We start from the raw sequence: 14252 nt of genomic DNA, 5'->3' as shown, positions 1-14252 counted from the left end.
ATTCTTATTCTTATTTATATTAATATTCTGGATATGCAATCTGTTATGAAAAATTATCTGAAAACAAGTCAACAATAATAATATTTAATATTTAATAACATTTATAATGTTTACTAACCACTAAAATAAAATAGCATATTGCAAGAGTGCAGAATAGGAAATTCAGATGTCTATGTATCAAAGTATTATTATTCAAACAGCACATGAAATATTTATGACATAATTTAACCTACCTATTTTACTTAAACATCTGTACAAGCAAACAAGAGCTTCCTGCAAGACAACCATTATGTGAACCAGCAAGCTATTAATGGCTTGCTATCAACGGCTATTAAATCAGTTAAACAGCTTTTGCATGGGAAGCCACAGAGGTTCCACTCTAGCAAGCAGACAGGCAGGTTAAGTGCAGGATGCAGAATCCTCATTTGCAATATCCAGGGAGGGGGAGCAGATGCTAGAGCCCCTCTAAATCTCCACAGGCAGCTAGGAAATCCCTTGGTGTCTTCAGTGTGGGGGAATTGATTTTTTTCAGTCAGGTTGTTGATTTTCACATTGCTAGCATAAAAAGATTACAAATACTCCGTAATGCACTTTGGCACATTACTGTCACTGGGGTGTAGGTTGCAGGACATGACATCTATCTCCGAAAAAACAAGATTTACCGAGTTTATGTCTAAATATATCAAATGTGATGATTGACTAGGAATGACAAGAATGGGGAAAGGAAATCAAGAACAGACTTTTTTGTATTCTAAATATGATCTGTTCTTTTTCTCATTTGATATTTGTTTTGTTTTAAAGTGAACTTTGAACTTTCATTCATATATTTTGGTATATTTTTCAGTTGGGCAAAACTGCAAAACTAAGTGAAATTGTTAGCATGGAGGTACACGTGTATGTCTCTGAGTGAAAGAGAAAAAGAAAAAAGAAGGTTTAGGTCACCACTTAGTCATATCTAGGTTTTTCAGCCATATAGTTATTGATATAGCTCTAACTGTAATATCTACAGATCTAGGATAATGGAATTTGTTGGAATTGTGATCTCTGCCAGTTGCACTGGAGAAGTGAAATGGAAAAACTCAAATGAGGGCTGCAGTGAAGAGCATTTGAAACATAAAACCTACCATCCCCTTCAAGATGTCTCAGTGCCCCAGAGAAGGAAGAAGCCAGAGGACTGCTAGTGGTGGAGAGCAGACATGCACAAAAGTTAATTTCAGTACCAGAAAGAAGGAGGTTGGGCTCTAGATGCACACAGCAGGATTCAAGCATTTGCAATAAGCGCTGCTGACAATGAAGAGAATACGAGGCTCATATCTGAGTCTGGACATCTCAGCACTTGCAATATAACAAACTAGCCTTGCTAGAGTGCAGTTATTGTTCAACACCATTTTAAATCTGCTTGTTTCCTTTTATGAAAATTTGTCCCTCTGTCTTATGCACCTCTGTACATACACTTAAAACAACAGCATCTTGTTATTTAGACTAAAAGCAATGAATAACCCCAAATGTCTGCAATTTGCCACTCCTTACAATATAAATTTCAAATTTAGATTGATCAGAAAAATAGAAATTCCTATCTTACCTGGGAATGTGACAATGCAGTAAGGTAGAGAAGAGTGTTTTTGGCAGCTGTTACATTGGGAAATAAGATCTGCAGTGTGAGGTTTGGCATTGGAAAGTGCTCACCTTTTTCAATCTATTAAAAAAAAAAAAAAGTTTTGACTAGCACTTTCCTCATTTTGTTAGTATTTGACTTTGAGCTTTTTTCCTTTCCTGTGTTTTTATTTTCTTCTCTTCATTTTTACATTTTCACAGTTAGTTATGCAAAAAGTGCTTTAATGGGTGAGAAGCCACTGTATCAGTGGTGGCTCCTGCTGGTTCCACCTCAGGTGTGCTTAGGTAATTGCTCTTGTGCTCACCTGTCTTCTCAGAAGACAAAAGAACATACCTAAGCAGCAGCTCCTTCTGCAAAGGACTGCTGTGGTTGAGGACTGGGTAACCACCTAGGTGGAATTGCTGGCAGGGGAATTGGTGATACCATCTCTGAAGTGGACACACATAGTAAATAATCAAGAACCTTTTAAACTTATTTGTCTTGGCTACTTATTTGTGATTAGCTGCTTGCAAAGATGAGTTTTACTTTACAAGATCATAAATGGTATGCTCTGCAATCAAGTAGATTTTTGACATCCATAGTAGACAAAAAGAAAAGATAGCTGAGTAAAACACTGCAATGGCCTAAAAGAATAGGAAACCCTATGTCATTGTAAATAATTTTACCATATTCTATTTTTTACAGATAGGAGTTGATTTAGAGATTTTTATGCTTTTATATGGGACCCTTGTTCAGTTTTGGATTTGACACTGGGAAACAGGATACTCTCAAGATTACTAAATTCAGTTTTGCTGCAACTTTAAGCTGTGCTTTTAGTCACAGAATCATAGCATTGTGGACTGGTTTAGGTTGGAAGAGATCTTAAAGATCTTCTAAAATTCCTGCCATGGGTAGGGACACCCTCCTTCCACTAGAAGAGGTTGCTCAAACCTGGCCTTGAACTCTTCCGGGGATGGGGCATCCACAACTTCTCCAGCGCCTCACCACTAATAATCTAAATCTACCCCCTTTATATCTAATCTAAACCTACCCCCCTTTCATTAAAAGCCATTCCCCCTTGTCCTGTAATTACATGTCCTTGTCGAAACAGCTTCTCCTGCTCTCTTGAAGCCCCCAATAGGTACTGGAAGGTCCCAATGTGGTCTCCACAGAGCCTTCTCTCCTACCCTGGGTTGAATAGCCTGGACTGTTCCAAACTGTCCTCACAGGATTGGTGCTCCAGCCCTGTGATCATCTTCAAGACCTTCCTCTGGACCCACTTCAGAAGGTCCATGTCCTTATTCTGGGTGTTCTGGAGCTGGATAATATAGTCTAGCAGGGATCTCCGAAGAGCAGAGTCCATTAAATATCTTTCCCATGTGATTTTACTTTGCAGAATCCATTCAGCTAGGAAGACCACATTCTTGGAGAATGGCATCTGCCTATTATAAACCTGACTGGATTTTGGAAATGGCTGTTCCAACCTGCAGCAGGGGTAGTCCATTTACCAGGGCATGCTCTCTTTTCCCAGCTGAGGATAGAAGGTCTGAAACCCAGCAGAAGTACTCTGCAGGAGATGGACCATCTGACCCTCTAATTCACTGTATTCCAAATGAGGGAAGATAAAAAAGGGTTTTAAGTACAAAATATGCATGTAGAGGCTTTAACATATTGTATACCTGCTATTTAAGTAATTAAAACCAAATGGAAAAAAAAAATTAAGACAGTACCTATGTCACACATTTTTAATTGTTTCTTACCCTATAATGCAGAGTAACTTCATCCCCGATCTGCTCTGTTGTGTTAATAGCAGTAGGGACAGTATCATTTGCTGCAATTATAACATGGTGCTCTTTGAAAACACTGTGGGTTAAAAAAAAAAAAACACAGGAAAAAAGTCAGCACACAAATGTCATTAAAATGCCTAGGAGTTAATAGTATAGGAATTTTCATTATTTCATGAATTTCAGGACTAGTCTTGCAGGTAAGAGTGCACTGCTGCATCCATTAAAGTTCAGCTGCTCTGTTCTCTGAATAGACCCCACTTTTTACCACATACATTTAGAATGAATTTTATTCAGATATAACTACAAAATAAGAAAATACTATTTCCAAAATTAATGCATTAGGATCTGATTTTGCTGTCCTTATTCTAATTGTGCAGTCCCTTATCCAGGGCATTGACATTGTGAAACAGGCAGGATCCTGTAAAAGACAGAATCAAGCATAAACAGAACAAAGCCAGCATGTTCCAAATTCAGCCTTATTCCCTATGGGACAAAGGCTGTTTATGAAATGTGAAATGCAACCAAAATAAATTTGGCTTAATTATTTACACCTCCACAGAACAAAATATTTTTTGCCAATAATATACAGAATACTTTTCAGGGATGGAATCTAACTGAATTCTGTCTGTTTCTGAAAATCAAATGTACTACAAGACCTGCATTAAAGTATAAGCCTGAACGTAAAAAAACAAATGCCCAAGAACCTAAAAATTAAGGCTAATTTTTGAAGATGGAAACCAAACACCATGCCATGCAATATTATAGTGATACAAATCCATGGCCATCAAGAAGCTGGAAGTATTTGCTTTCTTATGTACTTTGAATGAATATAGCAAAATACAGGAACCAAGCAAAAGTTGCTGCTGTACTTGCAAACTTCAGACCAAATTTAAATAGATAAAACAGAATTTTATCAAGTTAGGGACAGTAACTGCTCCATTATTTCATGACTAAACTTTTCAGTGAAGCCTGTGCTTCTGCTTTATAAGCTTCGAAGTTGTTGTCTGTAGATACTGAGCACATTTCAAAAAAAACCCCACTATTCTTTGAACACCTGCAATTTACTGTGCTAGCAAGTGAAGTACAGAGAAGTGTCAGTACCTTACAAATATTAGCCCTATTTCATATTTTACTGGAATTGTAACATGTCCTCTGTTGTCACTCAGGGTCTCAGGTGGTTCTTCACTGTCACTGAAACAAAACAACATACGTCACTCAGATCAGACTGCTGCAGACAGAGCACAACTGGAAAGGGATCTCAGAAAATGAAATACCTACAGCTCTGGGGATTAAAGCATGCTACTCATTTCCAGATAAGTATTGTCTTCTAAAAATAAATTAAAAATACTTTTTCCAATAACTAATGATTTAAGCTCTGTGCCAGCCCCAGATCATAAATGCATCTCTGTTAAAAATTACAGACAGCAGGTTGACTGAATGAAAACAGATCAGTTAAAAGCTACACCATCCCTGGATTTTGCAGGGACAGCAAACACTGAAGGCAAGTGCATTCCTTTACCCTATCAGGGACAGCTTCTGCAATGCTCTTACTCTTTGAAAGCAAGGTTTTTTGTTAACTGTGATTCATGCTAAAGTATGCAGTAATTCTCTAGGAGAATAAACCTTTGCTGAAGGTAAAACAACTGGAAATTATCACTCACTTGTAACTCTAAGGCTGTAGAGAGTATCAACTATTTATTTAGTCCACTCAATCCACTACTGGACTGAATTCATCTGTAAGGCTACCAGCTCACAGAAAATTTAACTGTTTGTGAGTTCAGAAGTTTCATAGTGTTTTACTGTGAAACACAAAACCGTGGAGCTTTCCAAAGCTTTACAAAGGAAAAAAAAAACCCAGAAGGTAAAGACTGCAACTAACCTTGTTGCATATACATGAATAGTTGCATTTTCCAGGAGATATGATGCGTTGAATTGGAATGATATTTTGAAGGAAATCTGTGTAGAGAAATACATGACACATTTTGAAATGAAAAAAAAAAAAAAAGCCTACCATAACAGGGATTGATATAATGAAAACATGTACAAACTTTTACTTTTATCTAGGGAATCCTTACTCATATTTTACCAGTTTTCTATGGATCTGAATGAATCCACTGTCTGGAATTGCCCCAACCAAGAAGGAAATCAAATAGTTATCACTTATTAAACATGAGCCCCAAGTTTTCACACACATCAAGAAAAAAATTTATGTACTATATTAGAAAATAGATAAATAGTTCCTAATTGAAAGCAATTGGTCTTACAATCAATTTATCAAAACCTCTTTTTTTTTCCCCTCTCATGAGGAGGAAAAAAAGCTTCAAAGCCTGACTATTGCAGTGGAGGTGACCTGTCTGTAGAAGGCTGCTGGAATATAACTTCACATATGGTAGAACCCCTAGAACACCAAAAAGAAATGTTTAAAATGTAAATAAAGGAGAGACCACTAGGTATCAAAAAAATCTCATTGTTTTTACAATCAGGGCAAATCTATCATAATCTGCAATTACACAAAGTTTAGGAACACTGTCCCAAATGTTCTTCCTCATATCCTGACACTTAAGGGTAATTTTAAATGAAGCAAAGGTGTTCTTATTTGTTACCATATGGAATTTTCAGCTCTGATTTCAATATTTCCTTTTAGGTGTACAAATCTTTATTACAAAATGGTCCACAGAAAGTTGTCCTAGATATTCATATTTAAAACAAAAAGCAGTTTTTGAAAGGAATATATTAGGAGTGCCTATCAGTGAATCAGAGATTTTCTGAATGCAAAGAGAAGTGTGACATTTCTAAATTTAGGGCTTTGTAGCTACAGACAAACTAACTAGCAAAGCATGAAAGGAAAATATGAAAAATCCAGTAAAGCTGGGAATGGAACACTGTGGGGAGAGGCACTGGACAATAAACTTATTTGGCTTCAAGAAGGTAACAGCTGACTTAATCCCTACAAGTCCAAGACACAAGCTGGAATGTCTGTGTGGGAGGCAGTGTAAGAAGACATCTCTTATGATCCTCCTGATGCATGACAGAGGCGCAAACAAGAATCGCCAGGAAAGACTGTCTTATTTGCATGCAAACTGACATTTTACAATTCATGATCAAGGTCTAAATATGTCTTTTTGAAGCCTTAAACTAAAGCTCCCTCTCCATTCCAGCAAGAGATGCAGACATCACTGGAACTGTTCAAGATGGAGTTTGTTTTTAAGTGGACTACTTGCTGGAAAAGCCTCTCATTTGCCACTGAGCAGAGGTGAAGTCTTGATGCCTGACTTTAGTGGATCTGGGTTAGCACTTCCACATAACATCTTGTTCTGTCTTCAGCCAAGGGATTACATTTTATGTACAAAATAACTAAACATGGAAAGCCTCAAGACAGACATTTCTGGCCAGGTGAGCCACTTGTGTGTCACTTGCGTTCTGACAGTGTCAAGGATGGCAATATGCATCTATTACATCCTCACATACCACATCTGATTGCCCAAATACTGAATATCTGATGGTTTCCCATCTGGCTCTGTGCAGCTGATATCAAGAATAGCTTGGGAAACATGCCTGGAGAGCTTTTGGGATGAAGACAAGCAAAAGAACTTCAGAGGTGATATGGACTGCCCTGGATTTAGAACATGGGGGAAGGAAAACTTGCATGCAGGGGGACCTTTACCTCTTCTGCAGGTTTTAGAAATGGATATCCCACTTTACAGGTGATGTTGTGATTAGATTCACAGCTATCTTTCTGTATATCCTGAAGGGAAAAAGACATTGAAAGCATGGCTTTGTGCAAGCTCCTTTTAAATTTTGACTGAGCATCACTGACCTGTTAAACACATATATACCACTGCCACTTTTCACTGCCAATATATTGTAAGAGTCAAAGCTTTAGTTAAACTAGAACAGAAATATGAAGCCACAAATTCTGCAAGACAATTTTCACCCATGGACATTTATACCAATTTCTTATGCTTTTCATTATGCTGTGAATGGCATAATGAAAATGGCAGTGCTTGGAACACTTATATGACTTACAATCACAATTATGTGCCTACTGGACATCATGCAAATTAGTCATGGGATCTAGCAATCAACTGTGCAATTACACAGTCTTCAAATTTTGTAAATGTGTTCCTAATGTAGCAATCAAAGTCACAGTCATACTCAATCAATTATTGTCATAGAACCAGCAACAGTGCTATGGATCCCTGACTTCTCCTAATGTGCAGCATCAGGACTGCTGACAGAAAAGAAACTGCCCTAAATGCTTCCCATCTGACCTCAGCTGTATTGGTACCATATCTGCTGAGGCAGGAAGGAAAACAGCAACTTTTGGAAATGCTGTCTGAGATAGGGTAGATGCAGGCATTGATACCATGACAGTGCTTTGTCTATACATGCACAAAAGGAGAATTCTAGAGGCTATGGAGTTCTACTGACAAAGAACAAGGCATTTCTGGCTATACAGATGTACAAGTGATTCATAATGCTGATGTTTGTCTAAGAGGCAGGCACTATTTCTAAGTGTCATTGTGAAATCTGTATTTTATGGACAGGGCTAGGCAGGAGTCCTCTCACGTCAAATAAATACACTCCTTTAGAGGCATAAGCAAGAAGAGCAGCCCTGGGAAATCTCTTTCAAACAGCTGAAATGATGCCCAAGCAGTCAAATTAAGATTTAATAAAAAGACTTCCTCATTATATATTATTATAATAGCATTGTATGTTATGATAGTTGTGATATAATGTGAAAAAAAATCCTACCTCAATGCCAGCAAAAATAATATTTGGAGAATATTGAACCAAAACTCTGGTATTATAGGCACTGTCTTTTTTGTTCTTCACAGAGAGCTGGATGGTGAACTTGTCGTTGCGTGACTTTACAATGAATGGAGAAGAGCTGTAAAATAAAGTAAGAATGTTGGACATCTTAACTATTGCATCTGTTTCTAACATAAAGAGAAACTTCTTTCAGTCTCCAGACTACCTTGTTTCTGAATTAGAAAGGAAGCCCCAGCAGAATTTATAATTCACCTAGAAACAGATATCAATCACTACATTATATCCAGTGTAGTTACCTGTCTCCAGCTATGCTTGCTTTCACAACCAGAACAAGATCTGAAATGCATTTATTTTTGGCTCCACAATCTTTTGTGAAAGGAATCTGCAAAAATAATATGTTTATTCTTAATTGTATTACATTTATTATCAAATACTTGCATTTTAATGCATTATCTAATTCTATGTAAGACTTTCTGTTTAAAAAAGAAGTCTTCCCTAATATTAACCTATTAAACATGCCAATATCTTGTAAAATGCATGGGTGAAACACAAACTTGCACACCATTCCTTCTAAATGATTCACCCAGATTCTGAAAAGAGGCATTAATAGAAGTATGAATGATGGCAAGCCCCGCCAAAGTAAATGGATAACACACCTCTGCCCTATCTACCTAAAACCTGACAGTAAAATTGTTGGTAACTCTTTTCTGTCTTCAGTCAGATGAAGATAGAAGACATAGACAGCTTTGAAACCCCAGCATGGTTCACAAGCACATTGAATTAAGCTTTTCATTCCTGAGTACTCATTTGGAGGAAACATCTCCTGGACAGGCTCAATGACTCCTCCTCTCTAGCCAATTTGTGGGCAATAGTTTCAGCTCTTGTGTGGGCTATGATTTTTACCTTAAATACATTGGTTATTGATACAGAATCTTTCTGACTTACATATTCTGCTATTGAATTTGGCAAGTTGCTATCAAGAACAGGTCCACTCTCTGGATCAGAAAAATTGAATTCCAGCAAAACCTTTACCGAGTCCTGAAAATCAGGCTTATCCTAGAACATAAGGAAAACAGAACCACTGTTAGGGAAATTCACTTTAGTATCTAAGAGACCCAAAAATTGCTGAGGTAAAATATTTTTCTGTCACACTGTTGCCATTCTTGCTAAAGAAGCATCTGAATGCTTGCAGTTGATGATGAAAGTTCAATGCGCCAGGCATTCCTTATAAATACTTACTAAGGTTTTTGTGCAACTTATCACAAAATTTCACATAGCCTGAGCATGTCCCACAGAGTTTCATTAAAGAATATCTCAACTGTTGCCTCACAGACTTTTCCATTCTAGTTGTGCTCAAAGGATCAGTAAGATAAGCATCAGCAGCATCACCTCCTGTGAAGTCAAACTTTGGTCTGCTGTTAGGTGAAAAAAATTCTGGGTATCATGTATCATTAGTTTTGCATTAAGATACAACTGTAGGTCATTAAACATTTTAAATACGAGTAGCTTACAGTATGCAACTCCATTAACTCCACCCATTAGCTACAATCTGGTTAAATTCATACTCACAGTTGCTAATTACATTTCTGTTTTGCATTGAATAAATATTCTCTATATCAAACCTAAAAGTTTATTTACTGTATTTCACTAGGGGGAACTGCACCAATATGCAAACTGAAATTTTCTCAGACGCTGCTGCTGAGTTTTGAGTGCATCTAAACTACTAACCATGACAGCTGCTTGGCTCCATCAAGTGAGGTATGCTCTTTCTTAAGACAGACACAGAGACATAGCTAAAAAGACTGTACATATAGGTAAATTGTTAATACATGTAAAAATAAATAACTGAGTTATTTATTTATACATGTATTAAGATTAATTCTGAACACAGATTTTGTTGTCTGATTTGCAATTAATGGAATACATACTTGGGTTACTCTAGTGTCAACATGAAAAAAAAATATTTTAAATGATTTACTTGCCAACATGTAGAAGTTATGTTTCGTACATTCTGATCCTTTGATAGTTATATTTTTTTGCATTTTTCTCTCATGGCTTTCTGTGAACAAGCTTCGAGATATCTGTCTTTGTGCATCAAGGGTAATCCAATACTGCAGACCTACAAAGGAGGTTGAGATCAATATTATGAAGCATATTATAAGGCACTTTGTCTCTACACCTTCTTTTTTCCCAAAATATCTCAGATGCACTTTGAATACTGAATTTAGAAAAGCTGAATTCCATTTTTTAATTACTAAGTGCATGTAAGCATAGCAATTTAATAGCTCAAAGCTTCCATAGCTTAGTGCTTATCTACTTACTGGATTCAAATATATCTTCTTTTGACTTTAGTCTGGTCTTAAAACAAATCGTGGCATCTATGCATATTGTTTTTCTTATATTTATCTGACAATTTTGTTGTTGAATATTGATGCTTTTAGGTACAAATTGCATGGAAACGTTTACTTCAGCCACATCACGAGACCTTAAAAAAAACACAAATAAAGTGCTTGGAAATAAGAACAGTAACTTTTTTAAATCTATGAAGGAACTTACAAAATATGCAGCATTCAACATTCAGATACAGACACAGAATCACAGATTCATTGAATTGTTTAGGTTGGAAAAGACTTTAAGATCATTTGAGTCCAACTGTAAAGAAGCTTATAGCTAAAAAGAAAAAAAAAAATCCCTAATGTTCCAAAGAACATTATTTATTATTATTTTCCAAGAAAATAACAGAAGCATAAAATCCACAATTGAAGTGAGATTCCTGGGGCATATGTTGATGGCACCATGCTGCAGTACAGTAGCAGACACAGTGTTGGCCATGTTGTGCCAATTAAGAAGCCATCTATTATTTCACATCTTCTGTCTTGGCTGTGTGATGCTACAAAAACAGCTGGCAGTTGTAATCCACTTCTCTGGCACATTTTCAGTCGGCATTTGCCTTTTTTCATTTAGGCAGATTACTGCAGGCCCGCTAACTGCCATCACAGAGAGAACTCATCATACAGAAAACCAAAAAGTGAGCAACAAAAAGAGGCAAAGAAATGTCCTCAGTAGCCAAAGCCTATAAAGCACTAAAGCATTTTTTAAAGCTTAGTTGTCACTCAGGAGGGAAAGGCCCTGAAGAATTTGGAACAAGAGCAGCATGATGGTCTAGAAGAGTAATTAATTATATATCCTATACCTAGTACCAGTAAAAGAGGAATTATGGAGGAAACAGTCACAGGATTTCTCCACAGTGCTGTGCTTGCTCCAGAAAATAAATCAGATGAAATATTTCCAAAAGAATTTAAGCAACTCTACAGAAGCAGATCCATTTTAAAAGAGACTGAAGGCCCAGACCTATCATTGAGAGTATCACAGATGAACATAACATTATATGTAAGCTGGAGGATTGCAAGCCATCCCTTAGGTTGTGAGCAGACAAACAGGCTAATATTTGTCCCCAGTTTTCTTCACTTTAAATATTTTTCACCCCTGCAATGCATTCCTGCCTCATCCCTTGTTCTGAATTGGCTTCCTTTTGGCCATGAGATGCAGCATGTCAGTGTATGAAACCAGCAAAAAATTTAGCTGGCAAACCTTCTTCAGAATTGTGTTCTCAACAATATAGTGAAGGGTGTCACACTGTGTTTACACATGGAACATTTAGAAAGAAAATACCAGGTGAAGTTCAGAAAAAGCTGGGAGCTTGAGGATGCTAGCAAGCCTTGACACACTTGATCACCTACCAGGTGAGCTAGGTGAAACAGCAGGACAGGGAAAGCAAGGATCTGGGCAAGCAATTTCCTTACCAGAGACAGAAATAGTTTTAGTTGTGCTTGAGAAATAAGGGATTTATGTTTAAGATTGTTTATCTTCTCCCTTAAAAATGATAGTGCTCACTATTAGATCTGAATAATCCTCTCATATAAAGAAAATTAATTGACTGTTACTGTAAACTGTAAACTAAGCAGAAGGCTTTGTTTAATTTTACAGATTTTCTGTAGGGACTCAAATTGCAGTTTTCCTATTTAGAACTAAAATCAGTTTTCTTAGTGACCCTTTTATATTTGAACCTGTTCTTGATATTGTTAACAAAATAATATGCAATATATTGTGAAAAAGAGAGAAATTCAGGGTTTTTTACTATTTTACTTAGTGCCACAAGTGGAATCAGTTTCTATTTTGAAGGTGGTCTAGGAGGGCAAGTTCTTCATTCTAGGCCAGCAAGACTTCTATAACATTCCAGTATTTATAACGGTATACATTAAGTTTTATGCTCAGTCCTCTAGAGAGATGTGAGAAGATGAATATTTGTAGTCAGTGTCTAAACATGAGATGAAATCAGTAACCTTACAAAGTCCAAACAGTCACGCATGAGAGTTACACTGGTATCCCAACAAGTTTTTTTTCTGTCCTGACACTTTGCTGTGAGTCTCCGTACCAGAAGAGGGCAGCCCCACCAAGGCCTCCGATGGTAACATCAATCAGCCCGTCATCGTTTAAATCCATTTCTCCGTGCACAGACTGGCCAAAAAATTTCACTTTTTCCCCATCTCCACCTGATGCAATACGCTGTGAAATGCAGAAAGAGGTTAATGCAGTGCACTTTGAAGGGTTTTGTAACAGTCAAGATGCATTTGATGGCAGTGAGATGGGGTTTAGGCTCTTTAACTACATTAAATTTTCATTACAGTACTCCTAAAATAGTTACTATGGTGATGAACACACTATAAATTTTCAGATTGCAAAATATCTGCTTTTCTGGCTGTTCAGAAAATGTCAGAAGGTTTCTAATAAAAACACATGAATATACTGTTTAACAATATTAAGACTCAGATTCAGTTAAACCACTATGAGTTTAAAAGTACATTTAAATTTAAAAGAGAAGCTGTTACAACTGGTCAAGTCACAGTCTCATCCTGTGTTGGGAAGATAGGATTATAAACATTATATACATTAGAGCAATTGGCAACCTGTGGAGTACCTGTGAATATTTTTTACTGATTGCCTTGCCACGGCCATGATAAATATAAACAGCTCCCCGATGGTCATCTTCTAAGGGAGAGCCTATCACAATGTCATTGTACCCATCCAGGTTGAGATCCTTCACTGCAGCAATCGCAGTCCCAAAGCGTGCACCACAAGGCTCATTCTTAAGAACTTTGCAGGTGTCTTGTTTTAATGGAGAGCAGCACGTTTGCTTTATGGGTTCAAGACTCATCTGATATTCAAACTTTGTCTGTGGAGGAAGAGATTTAGAGATTTTGAATTTCCACCAACATTTCAGTAATGCAGACTTTTAAGAGCTCCTGTCCAGAAGACAAATGGATAAATTAAACAGAGAAATTACAAACTATTCCTAGTGATTACATGCATTGTAGAAACTGATTCTACAACTATAATTCAAGTGTTCTTTCTGAGTAGCGTGTGGCAATAACATTCTTGCTTCTTCTCTTTCTGCCTCTAGATGTTTCTGCATATTTCTTAAAATTAGAGGTTCACAGGAAAGTGCAGTATCATAACAATATTTGGATGCTGTTGTAAGTAAACTACATTCTTTAGGCAGTGTGAAGAGTCTTTCTAAAGGCATTTTTTTAATTTAAGAGGTTTCTAATGAAACACAGATGGTAATACAGTTATTCCAGACCAAAAGATGGCATTTCTTTTACACAGACTGAATTTTGCCCCCAGTAGACACATAGACTGTGGCCTAACATACATATTCCAATGTACTGTGTATCCAGGACTAAAACCACACAGACACAAGGGCATGTAACCAGTCTTTCCCATGAATTCCGTGTTAGAAAAAAAGCAGTAGCAAGCAAGCAAGCAAGGTACTGTATCTCCTTTATTTGGACATGGATAACAGCAAGCACAGGAAAAGCAAATTTCAAACCCCACACTACTGGAGGACAAGGAATTCTTATTTCCTAACCAATCCTATTCACCAGCAATTTGTTGTTGGCAACATGCAGGTAGAGACTGTAAGAATTCCTTGTCAAAAATATCCAGTCTCTCCAGGTCCTTTTCTTGAAATAGGATTTACGGAAATCATCTAAGACATATTTTGGTAATTGTTATAACGGAGAGGAGAGGAGAGGAGA

At 37.0% G+C, this 14252-nt stretch overlaps 1 protein-coding gene across 1 annotated transcript in view; it reads right to left on the bottom strand.

The window, feature by feature from the left end:
* The window catches only part of ITGA1 (integrin subunit alpha 1), a 73949-nt gene that overhangs the window by 8542 nt on the left and 51155 nt on the right, over nucleotides 1-14252 (bottom strand). The window contains exons 14-25 of the mRNA XM_015652855.1: nucleotides 13133-13387; nucleotides 12590-12720; nucleotides 10476-10639; nucleotides 10137-10273; nucleotides 9100-9210; nucleotides 8451-8536; nucleotides 8137-8272; nucleotides 7046-7126; nucleotides 5261-5337; nucleotides 4483-4572; nucleotides 3355-3457; nucleotides 1583-1696 (exon numbers count right to left, since the gene is read on the bottom strand). Coding sequence (XP_015508341.1) covers nucleotides 1583-1696; nucleotides 3355-3457; nucleotides 4483-4572; nucleotides 5261-5337; nucleotides 7046-7126; nucleotides 8137-8272; nucleotides 8451-8536; nucleotides 9100-9210; nucleotides 10137-10273; nucleotides 10476-10639; nucleotides 12590-12720; nucleotides 13133-13387 — 1485 coding nt within the window. The remainder of the gene's footprint in view (nucleotides 1-1582; nucleotides 1697-3354; nucleotides 3458-4482; nucleotides 4573-5260; nucleotides 5338-7045; nucleotides 7127-8136; nucleotides 8273-8450; nucleotides 8537-9099; nucleotides 9211-10136; nucleotides 10274-10475; nucleotides 10640-12589; nucleotides 12721-13132; nucleotides 13388-14252) is intronic.

This window comes from Parus major, chromosome Z (genome assembly GCF_001522545.3).
Source record: "Parus major isolate Abel chromosome Z, Parus_major1.1, whole genome shotgun sequence".
Taxonomy (NCBI): domain Eukaryota; kingdom Metazoa; phylum Chordata; class Aves; order Passeriformes; family Paridae; genus Parus; species Parus major.
This window is presented reverse-complemented; position numbering and strand designations above follow the sequence as displayed.